Source organism: Coenobita brevimanus, chromosome 88 (genome assembly GCF_032717465.1).
Source record: "Coenobita brevimanus isolate Jiangsu-jjx chromosome 88, ASM3271746v2, whole genome shotgun sequence".
NCBI classification, from domain to species: domain Eukaryota; kingdom Metazoa; phylum Arthropoda; class Malacostraca; order Decapoda; family Coenobitidae; genus Coenobita; species Coenobita brevimanus.
Genome location: NC_137041.1, coordinates 2,349,454 through 2,366,696, shown reverse-complemented (window position 1 = coordinate 2,366,696; position 17,243 = coordinate 2,349,454). Strand labels below are relative to the sequence as shown.

Here is a 17,243-nt window from a genome sequence, read left to right as displayed (position 1 = left end):
ATTTGGCCAATGAATATACAGTAATTTAGATAAGTTATGGTGTTTTTTAGAGCATTACTAAACCCTATACTCTGGTAACTTATGTTTTTCTATTTTGTTCTTACTATGTCCAGACAATTTTATTCAGCTTAGAAGAAATGTTTTGAACTGGAGCAGTTTGATACATCCTTCATTCACTCCATGAAAACTCTTCATCTTCCAAAACCTGAATATTTTGTCTGTAAATCACCAGAACAGAATGAGTAAATAATCTGTTCAACTTAAGTGCTACTTGATTAGCCAAACAAAAGTAAACTACCCACTCACCTCCACTGTGTTAGCATCTCAGAGGAAATAAGCATTCTGGTAATGATGAATGAGAGTCTAAGAGGCCTTCATGGTGAATGCCAAATACATGTACTGTATTTTTACAAAACATTAAATGACAGTACTTGCAATTATGGTAAGCATCAAAGGCTAATACTTACAGAAGGCCCATAATGGCTTTCAGTTCAGCTGATGGCAAAGATTACTTAGACTGTAGGGTTGATTTGGTAGTGACAGTGTGTGTGTTATGTTCAACAATTACAGTAAAATAAAAACTGATACTGCAATCAGTATCTTACTATTAACTATTTTATTAACAGTTGTCCATCACTGCCTGAAGGGTGATAAATACCATGACTTATCAAAAATCATATTTATTAAACTAAAATTAATAATGGTTGCTTTCTGCCATATAAATTAAACTTGTACTTTCACTTAACCCACTAATACCTTACTTACACTTGCATTTGCTGTGACAGTGAAGGATCTTAAGTACCGTATATATCATGAACAAGCACTCTCCACTTGGTGTCTGGCTTGTATGAATGTATACCCTAATACTATTATGAAAAACTATACCAAATACTAGATAAATATACATCCATGGCATTTAATACATAAGGTGATACATTTCTTATATAAAATTCTAACCCCTTATGATTTTTTTTGTCTTTAATTACTGCTCATACTTAACGACTCTATTAAGCTTGCAGACCTTTGAGCTGGAATGGTCAGATGTAGCATTCAGTAAGCCCTCCAGGGTGCTCTTAAATTGAATACAATTATCTGGCACCAGCCAGAACAAAATATAAATTATGTTATCATGCTCATCGTCTCTCTCTCTCTCTCTCTCAACCACTCTTCTTCCTTTACAAACTCAGTAGCCATGCACTGCTTAACCTTTCAACCGAGATACATATATTTTGCATTTTATTTACTTAACATCAGATGAATTTACTGTGCCCAAGAAACATAAGGCACCAAAAGGCTAACAACTGCTATGATCAATGTTTGGGCTGAGAAGAGAGAATTCCCTATTATGGACAGTATTTTTAGAGGGATGGGAGGCTTTGTAGCACCTCTTCCTCAGTAATTTATTTTATACTACGGTTTCCCTTAACATTCTCTTGCATGTTGCTTGCATTGTTATAAGATCGACATACTTTGCATCAATAATATAAACGAGGCTACTGGGGTGCAACAAAAAAAAAAAAAAAAAAAAAAGGATACTGGGGTGTACTGTAAAGTGCAAGAGTAAATTATTAAGGAAGAGATGCTATGAAACCTCCAATACCATTTTGGATACAACTCTGTATTACAGCTTATGACGGAATACTGCAGTCAGCAAAGAGAAATTCACAGTTGTGCTGCAACATTCATGCGACACAACGTAACCAGACATTAAGTGATGAGTGCTTGTACAGTGACAAATACTTAAAAAAAAAAAAAAAAAAAAAGTAAATACTGAACTGAGTTCTAATGAAAGAAATATTAACTAAATACTTGCATATGTACAGAAATTAAACAGATATTCTTTTTTGATGGTAAATGTTATTGCATTAAGAACAAAAACTTGTTCACTTTTCGAAAAGGATGGGGAAACTGTCCCAGAGGGGGGGTTTCAGGGCACCTTGTAATTATATACCAGTACACATCCAACAGTTTGGGGGGTTACATATTTCCATCACTGTTTTCATCACAGGAGAAACACTCAAGCTAATCCCCACTTTTTTACAGTTTGTGACAATCCCCTTTTAGCAGACTTCAGATAACCTGTCTTCTCTCAATATCAAGCTTCACTGTATGGACAATTGCACAAAAAGTCATGATCAAACTAAAGTTATATCAACTTGACCATACTTTGTACTTTGTTTGCAAAGTTATGCCCAGCTCAGCACATATACGAAGGTAGTCTGATTCCTATTGAGTTGATCTGTGCTGGGATTATGTTTGTACCAGGGCAGCAGTCACACCCATTTAATCTATTAAGCATAGTATTTGCCCTGAATGTGACATATCCCCACCTCCTCCCAAGACCTTAAACAAGATGGACGCAGCTTCTCAATTCCAAAATTTCCCCTTCCCTGCTTTACGACAGTACGCCATTTCATGGCTGAGTACAAAAATACGCTAAATCACCGTCCATTCCATCTGTAACTCAGAATCTCAGACGTGGGACAACAGCAAAATGCAAGAAAAAAAATAGTTATATTGAAAAGTTTTAGGGGTGGTGCTTCATAAATCTTAATATTTTCATTTTCATAACTACTGTAATAGCATGTTTTAGCTTCCACTGAAACTTTTAATAGACTTCATTTCTATACAGTGCAAACTGTCAAATTTGCAATTAAAGTTCTGTCACTAAAATTTAAGCTTCAACATCCAAGACTCATTCTCACCTCCTACTGTGGGGAGAGCTGCAGTGTATACATAAAGCAAACGACTTGCTTGCATAACTCTCAACAATTTTACAAGTGAAATATAAACTAGGTTACCCACCTGTCTTGGGTAGATTCTTTCAAGTTTTATTATTTTTTACTACTATATACTTGCAATGTATATAAAAGAAAAAACTTTATGTTTTAAGACTTAAAGGACTGATCAAGTCATTCCTGAATAACTATTATCAGGAGGTAAAAATGTGTCACAGTATTCAATGACTGCATAACAATGTACACAAAGTTAGGGCAACATCTAACTGGCCCTTTTATCAATATCCATGAACACAGTCAGTTGTTATATTTAGAGAGATTCTGTTTATTGACTGCAGAATTACATACGGTACTAAACATACAAATTTCAAATTCTACAGCACCAAATGCTAATAACAAATGCACTCACATTATCTTGGTAATTCCTGTCTGAAACCTTGGAGTTTTAGCAGTGGACATTTCTCTCTCATCTACAACGCTGTCTTCATGTCGTCTCTTTTTGGAAGGGGACACCTGCTCTTTCACCAAGAGATCCTTAACTTTGCTCTGCACAGCATCATCCTGATTGAGGAAGAGAAATGCTTAGCTAATTCACCACATGCATGTATTTTTGTTTTATTCTTGCAATATCTTAGTCATTGTAGTGGTAGTAGCTGCAACTCCAGGCTCATATGAATCTGACCCTGGTGGACTGCAGGCTGAAGTTGTCTTCTCCGACAGTCAACCTATCTTATTTTGGGGGATAAAGAGGAGACTAACATATGAGAGGATATTGGTGGTATTATGCAGAAGCAGAAAAATTCATTTGACAAGAGGTGTTATGATGCCTCCAAAGACAATTAAGAATGGTAACTTACAAATATGATACTAAGCAATAAATGTACTAACCTGCAACCAAGGATGATTCAGCATTTGTTCTACATCCAATCTCTCTGTTGGCTCCTTTACCAAGAGCTTGGTGATGAGATCCTTGGCATCCTGTGAAACATCATTCCACACAGGACGGTTGAAGTCAAAAATAGCGTTCCTAATCAGGTGGCGAACCTTCAAGTCATCACCATCAAACGGAGCATAACAACAAAGACTGTAGGACAGGGAACAAGAAGAAAGATATGGTAGCCATTATTCACAATCCACCAATCATCAACATCACTATTATATTCCACCATCCTATGGCTACACAGTCCCAACACACCATCCTAAGGCTACACAGTCCCAACATATTAGGCACAAGTGACCAGTCTATCTCATTTATGTGGACATTATGCAAGGAATTAACCTCAACCAGTCCTGAAATGTAAACACTGCTATATTTGCCATTCCTCAGATGTAAACCTTTATGTTATTTGTTATCATTTTAACCTTTACTAAGCTGCAGACCTCATAAGGTACAATAAAGTTCTGCCAGCCATGAGGTACAATTTACATTTACTATAAAACAAAGACTCTGGGGAGGCAATTATCTCAAAGAATCAGCACTGCAGGGTTTTATATTGATATACAGTAGTTTGCACTAGAGGCTATTGATATACAATGTGTCAAGTCTGACAAAAATCAACAGCCACATGAAAAAACTCTGAATTTCCTGGTTTATTCTACCTTGCAAACAGCACCACCCCAAGACTCCACATATCCACTTTGTTGGTGTAGGAAAGTGTGCCTAAATCCAACAGTTCTGGTGCGATGTATGACATGGTACCACAGAATGTTGTCATCTGGGAGGTGTCTGCAGCCAATTTGGAGAGACCAAAATCAGTGAGTTTGATGCAAGTATCTTCTTCCTCAGTGGCTAGTAGTATGTTCTCAGGCTGCAAGCAAGAAAAATTTGCTTTACGGACCATATGTAACAGATTGCCACAACCATTTCCATCCAATCTCTTTTCCCATCTAAGGCTGGGTCAAGGCAGAATCCAGAAAGCAACAAGAAAGAAAACATAAAGGAAGAACTACAGTAATTCAATAAATCTCATGAGAACTAGTTCCACTGAATCAAATATTCATCATACATCTAAACTGTACAAGCACCAGTGCCACCACAGACTGTTACTTGTGCGATCAACTATGCTGCAAATATCACACTAGCACTAGACAACAAGCCTTCATTATGTCAAACACCTGGCTATGACCACAGGTATGATTAAAGGATGAGAAGACACTAGCTCTGGTGTACGACTCAACTATGAACCTCTGAGCTCAACTGCATCTAACATTCAAAAAAAAAAAATGGGGGGGAGGGGGGGGGCATTAAACCAAACAAAATTATACCTTGATATCTGCTTACCCTGATATTTTTGTGTGAAAAGAACACAAATCCCACCTTAATATCTCTATGTGTGATCCTACGTGAGTGAAGGTACTGTACAGCCACTCCCAGCTGATAGAAGTAGAATTTGGCGGTATCCTCAGGCAGTCGACCTCCATGCACTAAGCGATCGAACAGCTCCCCTCCACCCGCTGCCTCCATCACTATGTATATCTTGTCTGGAGTGTCAATTACATCCTCCATTCTGATGATGAAAGGCTGAGAGGAGGAATAAATCATCATCATTATCACAATCACCACCACCACCATCAGGTATCACACTGCCAATTGCCAATGTTGCAATCTGGGATTAAAAAATAATTTTAGGAGATAGTTTTTAGATTTTTAATCTTTTTTTTTTTTTTTGTGGCAGGTGGGGGCGCTCACCATCCACTCAATGTAGTGCTGCTCTCGGGCAACTGGCCTTTCCTCTCTTCCTTCCTTCTTCCTTTCCTTCCTCTTCTTTCTTTCCTTCATTCTTCCCTCTTCCTTCTGTCTACGGGTGACTCTACGCTAAATGACAAGCCAAATGGTTTCCTGTACACCAGGAAACCGTTTGCTACACTGGGTGATAACCATATAACCAAATTATGGCACCTAGTGGTTTAGTGGGTAATAAAGGCACCCAAACCGGAATTACCTTTAGGAGGTTTATATCCAAGGGGTGGTTGGGGTTTACTGCTCATGTAATGCCGCTCAGGGATGAGTGAGGCCGGTCCCTTTCATCTTAAATGTCAGGATCAACTTGCCTAGCCCCAGGCTCCTACGCTCCTCATGGGGCAATGTAGGATTGGATGATGGATGGATGGATGGATATTGCAATACGATACAGAATGTAAAACATCATCATCATCTAATCCTGTGTTCCCCCATAAGGAGTGCAGAAGCCCAGGGCTAGGCAAGCTGGTCCTGACATATAAGATATGAGTGACCAGCCTCACTCATCTCTTAGGGGCATTACATGAGCAATAAACCCCAACCACCCCTTGGATATAAACCTGCAAAAGGTAATTCATTCAGTTCACCACCCACCCTTCTCATCACTCGCCATGTATACCTGTGGATCGTTTTGTGCCTGAAGAGGGTATAGGCTATCACCAACCCCCTCCCGGCACAAATGTCCACTAATGCACTGCCATTCTCATCTATCTCAGCAGGCACACCCCACTCACCAACTATTACATCCACCTTCACATTACCTACTTTACCATTCATATCACCAATCAAAAACACTCTCTCATTCCTTCCAAACTTTTCCATGCACATTTCTACATTTGTCCAGAACTCTTCTCTCACTCTGCCTGCACGATCTTGCGTTGGCGCATACACGCTCACAATCACCCACATTTGTATTCCAACTTTCAATCTTACCCACACAATCCTTAAGCCAACTGATCCATACTCTCTTATGCTCTTCTTCCATCTTTTACTCACAACAATACACCCTCCTTCTTTTGCCCTCTCATTCTCACCTACTCCTGCACATACACCCCATCCATACTCCCATTTTCTCACACTCACTCCTCTCCATTTAGTTTCAGTTACTACACATACATCCACTTTTGCACCCTCAAGCATCTGGACAATCTCTCTCTCTTTCACCTCATCATTCGCACCCCTTAAATTCCACGTCGCAATCCGTACCATGTCCTTTGTCCAGTCCTTGGTCGTCATCTTTTGGTCAGTCCTTGTCCGAGGCTTCATGTTAGTCTTTTTAGTTAGCTGTTTTCCGGGAAGGGAAACTAACCCTTCGCCAGCCCTTTTAGTCACCCCATACGACAAGCAGGGATACTGAGGGAGTATTCTTGAAAACCCCCCTACCCCCAGGGGGCTTAATCCAACTGAAGTGCCTTAATTGCCCACTAAACCACCAGGCGCCACAATTTGGTTATATGTTTACCACCCAGCATAGTAAATGGTTCCCTTGTGTTCGGGAAACCATTTGGCTTGTCGCTAGGCATAGTCATCCATAGGCAAAAGGAAGAGGAAATAATGAAGGAAAGAATGACAGAAGAGGAAGGATGGAAAGAAGGAAGGTAGAGAGGAAAGGGATGGCACCCAAGAGCAACACTACATCAAGTGAGTGGATGGCCAGTGCCCCCACCAACTACTAACAAGAATTGAAAATAGAAAATGTAGAGTTTATTTTTCTAATATAATTAAACAATTATTTGCATGTTGTTATATAAAATAATTGGAAATAAAAAAATTGGTTCATCGCATGGGAATGGAATCTTTTGAAAAAACTGCCGACACTTTTTGAGGGGCTGGGGCTAACCCTGACCATCGTCATCCCAACATCTTTTTCCAACCTATGATTTGGGTGAGATAGGGTTCAAAAAGCAATGAGAGGAAACCTGTGCAAGGGAGAATTAATCAACAGCACACCCAGTGGAATGGGCCACATTCTTATTTACTTACCATTAAAGCCAGGATGGGAGAAATAAATACATGAAGTCAATGTAATACTAATTCCATAAACCATTTTCTCACCCTCTTTACCATATCTGTTTACCTTCTTGTTTTTACAACACATCTCCCCACCTTCAGATTCACTTATACCTTTCTCACCAATCTACCTACAGTACATCCAGTTTCTGCATATAACTATTCCATCAATGGATTACCTGGCCCTCTTCACTGGGTATGCAGCTGTCCCACTTTCGTACTTTCTATTTCCTTTTTTTCTGACCCCTACCCCACCATATTCTTAAGCAGGAAAAGGGTTTGGATAACAATGTTATACACTATCATTCATCTTTTCTGCAGTCAATGTTTAGATGTGCATTTCCTATTCCAGGGCTGCTGTAGCCCCTGGCTCATTTGAACATGAACCCAGAGAACTGCTGCCTGAAGCTGCCATTTGTCCACCAACCTCCTTTCAGATTATATGGAAGGAGACGAAGGATGCCTGAATCACAGGCAGTGAAGTTGCCCTGTTGTGTCAGTGCCACCATGTAAAGATGTCCCTTTCTAGCACCTATATGCACAGAAACATACAACTGTAATTAATAGATACTCACATGGTTAACAGACTGTAGAAGTTGTATTTCATTCCCAATCTGTTTGATGTTGTTCAGTTGTATCTGGCTCCCTTTCTTCTTCAGTACTTTGATTGCACACTTTTCAAGTGTACCCTGAAATGGACACATAATTAATGATAACTTTCTCCAACATAATGTCCCATTTGAATACCCTCCACATCCATTAACAATAACAATCATAACTAGAAGACTGTGCCAGAGACAGTTACTGATCTCCACCTCTAAGAACAGTGTTTTTTGTAATAACTCAAAAACCTTTCGTCAATCTGCCACCAAAATGTCTACAGATCTAGTCTAGGACCAGACAAAACTTGTATGGCAAAGAAGTGCCTTACAAATGTTTGGGTGTTTCCTGTACGGCAGACCAAATGAAAGGTGTTAAAAAGTGGGATGTCCCAAATATCGTAATGTCATGCATGAACGACCTTCAAAAACTTTTTTCCATACAAATACTTGGAACATAATTTTATCACGGGATTTCCTTCCATGTCCATATATCTATAATAGTTTTGGAGCAAACTGAGGCTGAAATTTCATGATTTCTGGACCTGCAACCTTGAAAAGTACATCAAGGTGACTGAAACTAGGTCAGTGTAATAAGGTTATGGTGCTGTACATCCTCAATAGGTATGATGGAAACCAGAGACGGAAAGTCACGGAATAGTAATAATAATAAATTTATCTATTGCCAAATGCCTTAATCCCGTAAGGGGTGGCCACAAACAAACTGCCTCCTTGTCCCCAGACATTTCACTGCCCTGCTCCCAGCTCACACCCCCCTCTCTCATATACCTCTCCACTCCACCCCTCCATCTCATCCTTGGCCTTCCCCTCCCTCCACCTCACTCACATACACATAAAAATAATCCATCCATCCACCCATCATCCAATCCTACATTGTCCTACGAGAAGTGTAACTGCCCAGGGCTGGGCAAGTTGGTGCTGATATTTAAGATGAGAGTGACCAGCCTCACGCATCCCTGAGTGACATTACATGAGCAATAAAACCCCAACCACCCCTTGGATATAAACCTGCACTGCCTTAATCTGACTGGAACACCTTAACTGCCCACTAAACCACCAGGTGCCATAATATGGTTATATGGTTACCACCCAGTGTAGTGAATGGTTTCCTGGTGTACAGGAAACCATTTGGCTTATCATTCCATGCAGAGTCACTGATAGACGGAAGGAAAAGGAAACAACAAAGGAAAGAAAGATAGAAGAGGAAGAATGGAAAGAAGGAAGAGAGGAAAGGGCAAGCACCTGAGGGCAGCACTACACTGAGTGAGTAGATGGACAGCGCCCCTACCAACCACTAATAATGATAATTTTTCTAATTCTGCATTTTACTTTTTCCATCCATCCATTATTCAGTCCCCTACTTCACCAATAACAATGCTCAGGTCCTGGGCTATGCTATTTTGACCATAACTTGAAAATGTGACCAGTTGCTTACCCAAGTGGTTTGATATACACAATGAAGCTCAACCACCCCTTGGATTCTTCCAAATTCCTTGTACCCCAAAACTTGCAAGTGGTCAACTACCCTAAAAGCAGCATTGTAGGACAGAACTGGAATACATGTGATAAGGTAGGAGGGAAATGGAAAACATGTAGTGCAGTAAGTCTTCAGATAGTACAGCAACTCACCTGCTTATAAGCCAGCCGCACCTCGCCAAAGTTGCCGGCACCTAGTTTTTTGGTCACAGTATACCTCTGGGTCACTTCATCAGGGTAGTCTTGGTCATCATTTTTCAGGCAGTCATGGAATATAAACACTGAGGGGGAGAAAAATTCTGACTAGAGTTTGAGAAAAAATTTTGGTTCAAGTTCCAGAAAAAAATAAACACTGGGGGAGGAGAAAATTTTTTGCAAGTTGAAAAAATAAATGAATAACTAAACACAAACACTGTAGGGGATAAAAATCAGATTTAAAAAAAAAAAAAAAAAGTGGGGAGAAATTTTTTGGGATTGAATTTGAGATAAACTTCAGTCTAGTGATGTATTTTTTTTTAGTTAATGCTTATTCCTTAACTTGAAAAGTTTCAAAATGAGTAAGATAATCCGGAAATGCCAAGAATGAAACAAAAACTTCCATAGACTGAATGGGTTATGTGCTTTAACTAACCCAACTAACTAACCAAAAAACACACTGGATCCTTAACTGGCCAATCATGAGCCTAATCTATCCATCTATTGCCAGATATACTGATCCATGAGGTGTCCCCAAACTGCCTCCATGTCATCGTTCTCTGCCATTTGGCGCCGTACCTACAACTCACCCCCCCCCCCACCTTCTCCCATATATCTCTTTAGTCCATCCCTCAATCTCATCCTTGGTCTCCCCTTCCTCTCCTCCCTCTTAACCTCCATCACATACACTCTCCTAGTCAGTCTCATTCTCTAGAGTTTTATCTACTGTAGCTATATGTACAGTATACAAGACAGATGCAACTGCTATAGTAAGTGTTTTATCACTTCACTCTGACCATGTAATTTTATATTTCATTCTTGCTGTTAACAGATGGTTTTACTCAGTTGAACACCTACACTATTATCACTCTAACTTGGCCAAGATTTTCATCATTTTGCAGCTTGGTTTCCCAGGGTTCAGTGGTAAGAAATGACAATACTGACTCCACATCCTTTCCACAGCACTTCCTCACAGTGAGCGCTATGTTTTTGTGTTTACCTCGTTACAGATTAGCTTTCAATTTGGAGATTTCAATTTTAGGCCAAGTTAAAGTGAAAAGAGTTAGTGAAGGTTAAATCTAACCTCTCCAATCCAGTGTCTCCTATGCTGAAAGAAATTATCTGGAAATGTTAACATAAAATATAACCTAGAGCCACTTAAAGACCCATGGCAAAGTTCCCTACACATCTCAACTATTTTCAAGTAAATGTGCCAGTATGGGAAGTATATGTGCAATTAATAATATCATCAGGAACGGCCATACCACGTTGAGTACACCGCTTCCCGTCCGATCAGCGAAGTTAAGCAACGTTGGGTCTGGTTAGTACTTGGATGGGTGACCGCCTGGGAACACCAGATGCTGTTGGCATCCCTACGTGTCAAGTGGGGTTGGTGGAGGATTAGTGCCCCTCCCTGTAAAACAATTAACTCTAAGCCATTGGCCACCCCGTCTGGGATACATGGCGTCTGGCAATGAATGAATGATGAATGATCAGGAAACTGCAAAATTATTACCGGGTATTCATTCATTCATCACTCAATCCTACATTGCCCCATGAGAAGTGTAGAAGCCCGGGGCTAAGCAAGTTGGTCCTGACATTTAAGATGAGAGTGACCAGCCTCACTCATCCCTTAGTGGCATTAGGTGAGCAATAAACCCCAACCATCCCTTGGATATAAACCTTCACTGGCTCAATCCAACTGGAGCACCATAATTACTCACTAAACCATCATGCGCCAAAATTTGGTTATATGGTTACCACCCAGCATAGTAAATGGTTTCCTGGTGTACAGGAAACCATTTGGCTTGTCACTCAGAGCAGAGTCACCCACACGCAGAAGGAAGAGGCAAGATTGAAGAAAACAAAAACAGAAGAGGGAGTGTAAAGTCACCCGTAGGCAGAAGAACAAGGAAAGAATGAAGGAAAGACAGAAGAGGATGGAAAGAAAGGAAGATGGAGGAGATGAAAGGGCAGATACCCGAGAACAGCACTAGATTGAGTGAGTGGATGGTGAGTGCCCCCACCTAAAAAAAAAAAAAAAAAAAAAAAAAAAAAAAAAAGTAAATGGGTTTAACTAAAATCATTCAAGTGCATTCACACCCACAAAAGATTAACTTCTGAAAGTACCTTTGGTTTGGGGGGAGGACAAGGCAACTTCATCATTGTTTTTTAGGACGGTCTTATTCCCATGCCCAATGTTTTTTTTGTTGATGTAGGTCCCATTACAGGACAGGTCTTCAATGATCACCACAGGGTCCAAGTCTGCAGTGAACACCCGGCTTACTCTGCAAGAGGTTTGTAAAAAAAATATATATATATATATATATATATATACTGTATATAGATAGATAGATATAGATATAGATATATATATATATATGTATGTATACTGTATATATATATATATATATATATATATATATACTGTGTCTATATATATTTATATATATCTATATAGATTTATATCTATATATATATAGATCTATAGATATATATATATATATATATATATATATATATATATATATATATATATATATATCTATATATATATATATGAGACCGGCTACAAGAACGTATGTGAGTGAAGTTAGGGGGAAGAGGAGGGAGAGATGATGGATAAGACGGAGGGATGGAGTAAAGCATGACTGAAGGAGGTGCAAGTTGGAGGGAGGGCAGGCAAATAGCAAAGGACAGGGTGACATGGAGACAAACTGTTTGTGGCCATCCCTTCCGTGATTACCGCATCTGGAAACAGACAGATAGAAAAATGTGTGTGGATGGTCAAAATCAGGAAAGTGGGTGCTTGCATGGTGACTGAATGAGTGTAGGCCCATTTCACTGGTATGTTGCTGCTAACTTCTCCCTCTATTGTGTTTTTTCTGAAACCTGCCTCATCCTATCCTTGAATGAAAGGGAGATTGGGATGACATTGATGATGATGACAAAAAAGAACTGATGCTGGAAGGTGAAAGAAGAACAAAATAAAAGTGGTGACCTATTTTATACTGTATTCTTGCAATCACCAAATCTGAAGTCTTTACGTAACCTTTTGAGACTAGTTTAAATGGAAGGGTCAGATGGAACTTTCATTAATCTTTCTCCACACCACATGTATAACTGCTAGTCTACCCATCTTTTAAATTAAAATTACCAATGCTAGCTTCCAAGGCGAAGAGTTGCTATACTGTACTTTGAGTCTTTTGTGTGTTCCAGTTAATAACAGTTACTCTACCATTAGGAGTTACTGATGTTCGGCTGCTTAATCCCTCCACATTTATAACAGCCATTTTTTGTTACTTCGATGAATTTATTCAGCTTTGCAGATTTTTTTTTTTTTTTTTTTACATTGTTAAATATCTATAGCTTTCATAAACATCTTCATTACTATGGTGCCTTTGTAAGATGAATAAAATTTGGTGGTGGGAAATATACTGTAAAATATTAATTGTGCCCAAGCTAAAAGTAAGCATTACTGTCTTATGCCTATTTATCTACTCTGTCTATACACAGATGCCTTAATGCTTAACCAGTGCTGTACTAACCTGAAGTGAATTTTGGATATGGTTGGGAGGTATGTGCCGTCAAAGTTTTCCCGGTTGAAACGATAGTCTGCTTCACCTCGACCAAAAGTATACGAGCTGTTTACCAGGTCTGTAAAATAATGCAGTCAGCAAGTGGTTCTATTTAGCTTAGGAAAATTTTTTCAAATAAGGCAGTTGGCTACAGCCTTCATTAACCCCTTAAGGCAGATTCACACCAGATGCTATGCAAGCTATGCTAACTATGCTAGCCAGGTGACTGTGAAATTGTTTGTGTTATTTTCATCAGGGTTGTCTAGACCGGATGCAATGCTATGTAAGCGATGCTTGTGATAACGCGGGCATAGCTCTGAAGATCGCTCCTACAGCGATTTTCCTTGCCATAGCTTCCATCACACATGTGCACTAGTGGCCATGCCGACGCCAGCCCAGCCCCCTCCACAACAGTCTCACCGACTCTCATGCCACTCAGTCTGCCTGCCCCTCGGACGAGTACAGTACAGACAGACGGCTGCTACAGGATGCAATGGAGCAACTTATTGAAGAAGTACGGAAATATCCGCACTCATATGACATGACTTCTGATGATTATTGGGATGTGGTAAAGGGTGGACTGCTGTTGGCAGGAGATTGCAAAAGCCGTTGACATGGATGGTAAGTCATTTACTGACAAAATACATATCAAGTGGCATATAAATGATGTAATACATATGTTGCATCTTTTTATTTACCTTATCTTTTATATGTATCTTTTTACATTTATTTACATTTACCTTATTTAAATTTATCTTTTAATTTACCTTAAGGTAATGGCCAGCCTTTCCTTCACACTTATGGAGTTCCCATAATTTGTATCTTATCTCTTGATGTCTTGTTCAATCATTGATAAAACCTCACTGAACTGAGTGGGGGATAGTCTAAAATACTGTTTTAATTTTTCTTCATCACCTGAAAGTTCTTGAATTAGATGATGGAATTCCCCAAACTTTTGTCTTTTATAGAAAGGGCTAAAGTAAGCAATAATAGCTCCTCCTCCTCCTCCTCACAGAACCACTTCATATTCTCCTCCATAGCTGCAGCGAACCAACTGTCAAAAACAACTGACTGTGATCAGTATCTCTCGTAACGTCTGCGATGTAGCTAGCCGGCATGACTTCCAGTGTAAACAGTCAAATAGCAAGCATCGCTAGCATGCGTCCATAGCATAGCTTGCGTAGCATCCGTTGTGAATCCGCCTTTACTAGATAACCTTCTTAAACTGAACAGATGCATCTTATGGCAGTAAACGTAAAGTAAAAATTAAATCATCACACTGAAGAAGTTAAATATCAGGTAGCGAACACTATACTTACTGTACACAGCTACATTGTCCCGCACTGAGTAGAATCGTCCCCAAACACTGTCATTGTCTGCAGTGCACACATCTTGGCTGGTCACCTCCTGAGTTTCACGAAGGCCCTGAGAGTAATGAAATGCTACTGTAGATTACTTCCAATAAAATCAAAATACGGTAATCATCATTATCATGACCTTTTTCTTGTTTTCCTAGTTTCTATTACTATTATTACTGATTCTGATAAAATTTTACTTTTGTACAACCACTGAACTTTTAGCACCCAATAAACTTTTCTTTTTTTAGGTGTTCTATATGATTCTGACATTCAGTTTTTATAAGAAATCACTCATAATATCATCACCTCATCTTATGAGTCTCATGTTTCCCACAAAATTTGGTTAACTTATTTTAAAATCTAAATTAAAGGAACAATTTTACCATACCGTACCCTAATCATACAACCTAACCTGAGCATTCTCTGGTCCTAACCATCTTGAAACCAATTTAAATTCACCTGCATGCACTGAACTGCACTGTGACTGAAACCCAACAATTGCTAGCTACAAGTGGCTGAAAATATTCATTGGCACTAGACATTTTTTTTTTTTTTTTTTTTTTTAATGACCATATTTACACAGCACATATCCTATAACCTGAAGATTCCATGGTTGCATGAGTAAAGTATCAGAGATGTTACTACATCATGTCTTACTCAATAACTCCATCATTATTTGTGCCCTTCCCTCTAGCCAGTAGTCAAGCCTGATATGTGGGTGAAAGTGAGGGGGAACAGTAAATACTGTATTTAGAAACCACAACTACAATTGAAATGGTTTGAAATGTTTTCTGACATCTTCCTTCAATGACATTTCAGTCACAATCATCCCCTGGGAGCACTGATGACCCTGATAGAGTTACCGAAATTTGTTCGCAGTGTCACTCGTGAAGTGTCAACAAATGGCATGATTTAAACATAAAACACTTAAATACAGACAAAACTATAGAGTGCTCCCATTAACACAATGAATTTTTTGTGACGGGAATTAAGTTACATAATTGTGAAATTCATTTATGACATTAAAATTCCACAGAAATGACAAGTACGATATTAAGAGTAAAGGTTGAGTTTGTTGATGCATTAAGTCCCAAAGTTGTGATGTTCGAATTGGTCAGGCTAATGGTTAAGGTTATATCAGGTTAGGTCAGGCTAAACTGTTACGTAAAATGAGGTTAGGTTACATTAGTTTGGTCAAATTAGGTTGGGTCACAGACACGGCAAGTGGTGACAAACTGACTTTGGAGCTGAACAGATCTGAAAATCAAACCTTCTGTGCAGCAATTCCCTGTGGTCTGTGTGTTAATATGATGAGGATGTATAATCAATGGCTTCAAATTAAGGCTATGCACTTCTACAACCTTTAAAAAATACTGGAGTATTTCACTGGTGTGTATTAATTTAGAGTTTAATGTAATATATATATATATAATGAATGCATGGTAACCTGAAGTGAATTTGACACATATTTTCCTGGAAATGGCTCATGATTATTAAGGGTTTGACTTTAAACACTGTACCTTACTACTCTGAAAATATTGGCAAAAATGATATACTTTATTTCTGAAACTGACTCTAAGTAAATGACTTCCAGCAACGTTGTTGTTTAAGGTTGTCACAAATAATGCAAACTCAGTTTATCAAATTGCAATTTTTTTGCAACATCAAGGTCGGGTGGTAGCTTAGATATGAGTAAGGTATCTTGGCTACAACTCAACCGTGATATTTCATGTACTGCAGTCATATTAAAATACTCACTACAACGAACTTTATATCATTTGTGACGGAGTTAATATAATGCAACACTCACGAACCACCACAACCTTGAAAATCTTTGATCTATCTTACCTGCGTACTGGCTTGACTGTTGGCGTAGTTCTCCATGCTTGACAAAGTACCATGTAATCAGTCACCAAAACTGACAGCCAAAGCGTATGCCACTTCGTAATTATCAGAGAAAAACTTCATTGAAACATCGCTTTCCCCTCCCATTCAACACACGAGCGAAGACTCCGAAGTCCAATTTTTCAAAGTTGCCAACAATGTATTTTGTATTAAAATTGCAATATTTGCACCATAATATCGCTAGATGCACAAATCTAATAAATGCTGAAATTCTATTGAAATTCCCAGAGTACTGCCCTTTTTTAGAAGTATAAATAGACTCCAGGTTGCTGAACACTCAAAACCGTATCCAGTAGAAAATTGTTTCACATTGATGCAACACATATTGCTAAGTTGGCACAACTCAGTGGTCTGCTTCTGCTAACTCTACCAACAGACCCTTTACTAAAAAGATTATGAAAGTGTTTCTCTCTCTCTACATGTAAATACATTATAACTTAAATATAAACTAACAGACTTAAGCTCTAATTAAAAAAAAAAAAAAAATGCTTGACAATGTTCATGTCTATTATATCCTCTCCCTCACCAAAGTACCTGGCGCGAAATTCGAATTTGAATAATTGCCTACAATACTGGGGTAGGTAATTCACCGGGTCAGTCAGGATCACTTGATGGTCGTGATC

General features: G+C 39.0%; 1 protein-coding gene and 1 non-coding gene across 2 annotated transcripts; one reads left to right on the top strand and one right to left on the bottom strand.

Moving 5' to 3' along the window:
• Positions 1 to 1,781: 1,781 nt before the first annotated feature.
• On the bottom strand, positions 1,782 to 16,706 carry lok (ovarian-specific serine/threonine-protein kinase loki). Its single transcript, XM_080281141.1, has 10 exons — positions 16,564 to 16,706; positions 14,677 to 14,782; positions 13,328 to 13,436; positions 11,910 to 12,067; positions 9,738 to 9,865; positions 8,064 to 8,177; positions 5,056 to 5,259; positions 4,338 to 4,546; positions 3,627 to 3,822; positions 1,782 to 3,299 (listed from the first exon to the last, which is right to left on the bottom strand). Exons 1-10 carry the CDS (start codon positions 16,597 to 16,599, stop codon positions 3,144 to 3,146), a joined length of 1,416 nt encoding a protein of 471 aa, XP_080137267.1. The 5' UTR covers positions 16,600 to 16,706; the 3' UTR covers positions 1,782 to 3,143.
• Positions 11,031 to 11,149, top strand: LOC145411268 (5S ribosomal RNA). The gene has a single exon (XR_013899395.1). It is a non-coding gene; the product is annotated as a 5S ribosomal RNA (ribosomal RNA).
• Positions 16,707 to 17,243: the final 537 nt, after the last annotated feature.

Coding starts and splice junctions, on each gene's coding strand:
- lok (XM_080281141.1), bottom strand. CDS start 16,599: ATGGAGAACTACGCCAACAGTCAAGCCAGTACGCAG. Junction 14,783..16,563: donor ACAGTCAAGCCAGTACGCAG/GTAAGATAGATC, acceptor CATTACTCTCAG/GGCCTTCGTGAAACTCAGGA. Junction 5,260..8,063: donor TTCTACAGTCTGTTAACCAT/GTGAGTATCTAT, acceptor TCCTCCTCTCAG/CCTTTCATCATCAGAATGGA.